The sequence below is a fragment of the Hyalella azteca genome, unplaced genomic scaffold (assembly GCF_000764305.2).
Source record: "Hyalella azteca isolate HAZT.00-mixed unplaced genomic scaffold, Hazt_2.0.2 contig16937, whole genome shotgun sequence".
Taxonomy (NCBI): Eukaryota; Metazoa; Arthropoda; class Malacostraca; order Amphipoda; family Hyalellidae; genus Hyalella; species Hyalella azteca.
This window is the reverse complement of record NW_025946742.1, coordinates 12,659-19,112: the sequence shown is the minus strand read 5'-3', so window position 1 is coordinate 19,112 and position 6,454 is coordinate 12,659. Positions and strand designations below refer to the sequence as shown.

At 38.1% G+C, this 6,454-nt stretch overlaps 1 protein-coding gene across 1 annotated transcript; it reads left to right on the top strand.

Moving 5' to 3' along the window:
* Positions 1–2,087: 2,087 nt before the first annotated feature.
* Positions 2,088–6,236, top strand: LOC108675537. Its single transcript, XM_018163557.2, has 4 exons — positions 2,088–2,101; positions 3,358–3,521; positions 3,785–3,875; positions 4,573–6,236. The coding sequence occupies exons 2-4, from the start codon at positions 3,358–3,360 to the stop codon at positions 5,740–5,742; spliced, it is 1,425 nt and encodes a 474-aa protein (XP_018019046.1). The 5' UTR covers positions 2,088–2,101; the 3' UTR covers positions 5,743–6,236.
* The last annotated feature ends 218 nt before the right edge of the window (positions 6,237–6,454 follow it).

The following is a 6,454-nucleotide window of genomic DNA, read 5'->3' as shown; positions in this document are numbered from 1 at the left end:
TTATTCCTTGAAAGAAGACTGAGAAATTTATGTTAGATAAAATTTGAAAATCCTGAAACATATAGTCTACATTACTGTCATGAAAATATATCTGTCTCATCGCCAGCGTTTCCAAAGACTTAATTGTTCTTTTATTTTTGACTGGAGTAATATGAACGAATCAGATGGCCCATTTCATCTCTCTAAGCCTAAGGCAATATACATTTCTATTATTGAGGTCTTCAAGTCAGATGGATTCTTAATGCTCGTCTAACTTACAATCTTTGGGTAATGTATCGTGTGAACTTCCTCATGTTCTAGATAAACTTAATAATCCATCTACCCGAGCGCCCCTATACTTGTCCTTGTTTCGTGTAGACAGCAGTAAGCTAGAAAAATTAATAAGAGCGTCCGCGTTGCGATCGCTTAAAAGTGAAGTGACTCTACTTGCCTCGGGTATGGGCGCCCGTACAAAAATTATTAATTCAATAGAAGAGTAGTACATGAATGACTTGACGGTAACTAAACATTTTTTCACTGATTAACATATAATATCACTGATAACTGATATAAACTGATAATCAATTTATCGACGCGAGAGATACACGATGTGCTACAGTTAATCTCATTGTGCTACAGCGTCGGCAGATGGTCAACAAGCGTCGCTCAAGGACACAATTAGAGCCCGAGATATGCAGCTCCTCTTGTACGTACATTGTTCCCAGAACTTGACCTTCGCAGCACATAGAGAAGCCATATAATTATGAGTGACCAACGCTTATGTGTGTATACTGCATCCTAATCTCAAAATCTTCGTCGTGGTTCTTGAATATATATAATATGTGGTGATTATCCCAGCTCGCGATGTTGAACATTCCGTCCAATATGTTCCCTGAATTCTAAAACATAAATAAATAATCTATGTTTTTTTAAAGGCAAATTATAATGTTAAAAGAGTGCCGTAAATATATACTATATACAATATCTAGAAGTGCATGAAAAGTGCATTATTTTATTGCGTACCCAAACTCGCTTTGATAAGATAGCATAAAACGATATCTTTTATCCTTTCTTATGATAACGAAGCATTGCTGAGTAAGGTGTTTCTGGTGTATGCTAGATGGATTACATGATTATTCAATAACGATTAATCTATTGCCACGCTAAAACAACATATTTTTCACACTGTTACAACTGTCATTTATTCATATTCAACATAATCTCGCTGTTGCAACTATTATTTATTCAGGATGGAACAATTAATTCAAATTCATAGTGCCGTTTCTGTTGCGCAGTTTCGCAACCTGCATATGAAGTTGTTTCTAAGTTCGGAAAATTCTTCTACGTTAGTCGTAGCTTAGGAATCGAAGGTATTGAAAGACTATGTCTCCCACATACAGCATCTACGGCAGCTTCCCGCTAAAAACCTGTTCATACTTCCTGCAGTAATAAACAGCCTCAGCTTATAGGCTAAAGCTAATACCAACCCGATGCAATGCCATTTCTTGCTAGAAATCAGTTGAAAATACCATCAATACGAGCAGCACCATGTTAGGGAGAACGTGAATTTCAAGAATTTTAATCCATTAATATAATCATTATATAGTTTACAAACTTTTACTATCATGACACGTAATCATTTTGTATGGTCAACCCGTAACGAATGAAAAATGAATGCTCTAGAGTCTGGAGTCATCATAGCAAAATTTAAAAAAAAGCGTTGTTAGAGCGAAAGTTTAGTGATTCAACAATTTACCAATAATATTTACATGCCCCAGACATAAAGGCACCATTGGAATTTGCTCTGCTATTATTTTATATTGCGAAGCAGATTCTTATACTCTCAAACCAAGGTACCCGTACCCAAAGCTGCTGTTAAGATAGACAAATCATTGACATTTTTCTATGAACTTTCGAAGTCTAATGTGCATTACAGTAACAACGCTTTTGCAAATCACCTTACTTAAGTATTTTTTTCGTAAGTACTTTTGAGCGCGAACGAGAACAGTTTCGTGGCATTGCCTGATGTCGAAGCTTGTGATGCCGAAGCATAGCCGGCAGTCAAGGTTTCCACTTATCAAGCGAGAGGCCCTCACATCGCAGCTGCTCCCCTGAGGATAAGGTTAGTGGTGTCTGGCATCAGCTCCAGTCTGCTAAATTTGGGAATAATTCTGGGGCGGCTTCTCTTACAAGTTTTATAGATATCCGATAATATTAATATTTCTTTTACGAAAATAAGTTTATTGATGTGCATGGCCACCTGCGGTTAAAAAATATTAATATATGCAAGCTTAACATTTTTTTTGGAACGAAATGCACTTGTGACTATTAGATTGTTTTGGGAAAGAACTATATGCTTGTGTAGGTCACGACAAAGGGGGATTTCCGTTGTTCAGCCTAAGTCGTCGATGAGCTTGGGAAATCTTATGATTTTCTTCAACAGTTTTATGTATCATGTAACATGATGAGACGAAACGAAAAACTAATCTGCCGATATTATTGATTATTCTTCTGCGTGCTAACTCATGCCGAATGCTTTACAGTAATAACTGGATCCTGAAAACTCGTTATCAATTGTCATCCGGTGACAAGCCTACCTAAGATATGCTGCGGGTACCCAGGAAATGTATTGTTTTGTAACACTGGTCAGCGTGCAGTCCATCCTGTTCCTAAGCTTTAGTGTGTGTGAGTGGCTTGCAGAGCATCGGAAGAGGTTCGCAATTAGCGGTATTTTTCTAAGAGTGATTTTATGATGGTTGTTAAGTAGTGATCATGTGATGTTGGTCACAAAACACTATTATATAAAATGGTTGCCATTGGATTATTATATGATGGTTGTCTCAGCGTGAATTGAATATATTCTACGCTATCAAAATTCGTTGTGCAGCCATTCCGTACCAACGCTATTTAGCGAACGAAGTAACGATAGACTAAATGCCGAGGGTTGTTAATATTCGCGAGTTTCAACACCATAACATCGAAAATTCGAGTCTGCAAACAAACGTATGTTTCCATTGGATATTAGTCTGTCATCCATTCGCGCACTTGTAGAAAAGGCGAAATTATATATTTTCAGCCGTTTACGGTATAGAATGAAACGAAAGACCAATGGGCAACATTTTATTTGAGTAATCATACGCAGTGTCAGATATTACCATTTTAAATCAGGTATCAGAGTGCCGGTAAGTGATTAATGTATCGGAAAATTCCCATCAAGTTTCGTAAACGTTTATTGATAACGGTAGAAAACACATTCATTCAAGGTTTTGTTTAAGAAGTTTTTTCACATGAATTTATTGTCATCAAACCCACCAGCCCGATGTTCGAGATCTAGTATTTTCCATTACCTTTGTTTGGTTTAACCAGACATGTTTACAGATGAGCTTGTATGAAGGATGGTATCGTCCACTCGGAGAGTTGGAGAACCATTCAGCCTACTTGTACGACAACCACAACTACGGCATTAGCTATGTTGTGCGCATTGCGACGTCTCGACCAACTACAGAAGAAGATGTTAGAAGAGTGTTCACGCTCCTCTTCCGGTGGGTAACTGCTTACATGCACACCACAAATCAATCCTCATCAAATTTTGAGATATGGTCAAATTTATAGATTCTAAAACTTTAAGATTAAGTTCTTCATATCATCATATGGTCAACAATTGAACCAGTTTCCCATTGATCCCGTCCAAGATCCCGTTCATGGTTGATCGTATATCCTAGTTTGTCAAAAAGAATTTTATAATTTCAACCAACCAATAATAAAGCAAGAGGTTTTGCTTCAATCGTACTCTTCATGCCTGCAGGAAGACAATCAACTTACGCATGGTGCCAGCCGAGCGCGATGGGCAGCTGTGGCTGAGAGAGATGAAGCACCATCAAAATATCGACTTACAGGTTGTTATAAAGCTTTATAAACGGAGTTTATTCATACGTTTACTTTTAGAAACATGCTATTACACTATTTAAGCAATTCCAAACAATGTCAAAAAGATACATAATATACAATATTTTCATTAAAGACAATGTGTAATGACGAAAATGGATAAAAAAGGACGAAAATGTCCTGTGCCCATTGTAAATATTCTCATACTCGTATGGTACTAAACCATGAAGAAGGTGATATAAGTTTTCTCAATTATCTTGTTATGCATATAAATTAATGTTGACATATTCGGGGTGTGGTACGTTACGTTCCGTCTGAACGAATGAGGCTCAGCTCTGAAAAAAATAAGAAAATATATTTTAGAGATTTTAATTAGTGAATGGAACAATATCTAGTTAGCTTTGCGTTCTCATGAACAGCCAATGAATATCAAATGAATCAAATTTTTTCTCCGCTTGTCTATTGTTATACTGTATGTGATACTATAATGTTCTCAATTTGGTACTCAGGTGAGTATTATTCTACATTTGTTTGGAGAATTGGCCAACTTATCAGATCTTTTGGTGTTGTTTGAAGTAATGATCTTCTTAAAATATCTTTTGGTGACCGAAAACATGGTGGCAGTTTTCAGCAATATTGGATTCGCGCCTATGTAGCAAGCTCAAACTAGTGACTAGTGTAAATATATGCTACTATTTCTATCCACAGACGTTGCTGGATGTGGACGTGAAAGCTGTGTTCGAAGAAATGGCCAGATACAAGTACAACATGAATAATGGACCAGTGTGGGCCGTGCGTTTCCTTCCTCTTTCACCCAAACATGATGACTACATCAGGCTAACGACCATGGAAAGCGCGGATAACAAACTCATTACACTGCCTCACGTCAGCCACATTGTGATGAGCTTCCATCACAGCATAACCGACGGTTACACTTGCGTGCGAATCATCCGACACGTCTTGATGCTTTTGAACGATGTCATCGAGGGGAACCCCATTGATGAGTCCCAGCAGTATGCACAAATGCTCGATATAACGAAGCAAAATGTAATTTTTGAAGATATATATCGAACATTCAGTGAAAATCCAGACCTTCTAAAAGCCCGTTCAAAGAGGTTAGACACTTTTTTTCCGGATGCTCTTTTAAGCCAAGTCTATGAACATCCGTCCAAAACACTTCCTAAAATTGTAAGTCTACCGCGCATCTTAGACAGTATTACCACCACCAAGTTTGTGGAACGTTGCAAGGAAGAAGGCGTCACGGTTCACTCAGGCTTCTGTTCAGTGTTGGAGGCGAGTGTAGTTAAAGCTCTGCAAGATGCCTTTTTGATGCAGGATCGTTACCCGATTGCTTCCAGACACTGCGTTGATCAACGACGCTACTTCAATGACGCTACAAATGCATATGGTACAGCTTTGGGAGTCTTGACGCTCACGACCGATGTTCCCAGAGACATATGTTCCAATTTTTGGAGTCATGTAAAAAAATTCCACCAGGATTTTGTGGATGAGTTGAACCGCATGAATAGCATGGAACTAAATATACTCATGGAATTAACAGGAAAGAATCCCCGATTCTTTATTGACTCGAAGGGAATTGATTCTCCTCCTCCAAAAATTGCGACTTATTCTACCAGTAACATGAGGGACGTTACAGATATCCTTTCTAACTTCGTCGAAAACGTCGATCTTCTGTTTTATGACCAGCTGACCGCGGTGCAAGCGTTACCCATCTTGTGGAGTAGCAACTTCCAGTCGCTCAACGGTCAACTCATGCACTCACTGCAGTACAACACGCAGCTAATGGAGGAAGCCTTGGCCGTCAAAATTGTGGATTCCGCGTTCGAGATTTTGAAAGAGGTTGTTGAACAGTCGTAAATTGGTTGAACGAATGAAGGGATTGTGGTTTACTTAATTTTAATAAGATAATTCCACAAACTGATAAACTTTTTCCAGTGCATCTCCACCCGACGTCCCTGTTAGCTAAATTAGTCGCGTTCATAATTTTCACGAGTTCAATGCTTGTATCTTATTTTTAATCCTAATTGTAACTGATTTTTTATAAGCCGCACTTAATTTACTCATGTAAGCAAGATTTATCTCTCACCTAAATAAAGGTCCTCGTGCAAATTTTGTTAAGAATTCGACACTCTGAGAAGACCATGTATCAGATATTGTCGCAGTAATTCCTGTATAAGTTGCGTCATAATCTGTCTCTCCAAAAAAGAATATATTATTATGGTGTCCTTTTCTCAATTCATGGATGTCATTTTTTCACGCATAGAAGTCTTACGATTGGTTGTTCGTGGTGATGAAATGTTTTATGTAACGAGAAACTTATCGACTCTAAATATATTCTTTGAGTTCGTTCAGATGCCAACTCCTTTACTTCCTGACTTGAAGCTTGAAAAAAAGCCTTTCTTTCACTCAATCGACAATTCTACGGACCCGCCTGAGAAACTCGCCTGCGGACTCGCGCAACTGGGACACTCATAATTCCTTCAATACTGTATGAATGGATCTGTATGAATTTTGGAATGTGAGTATTAATTATCGATACGCTGCCGCAGGAATTATTACAGACTTTAAC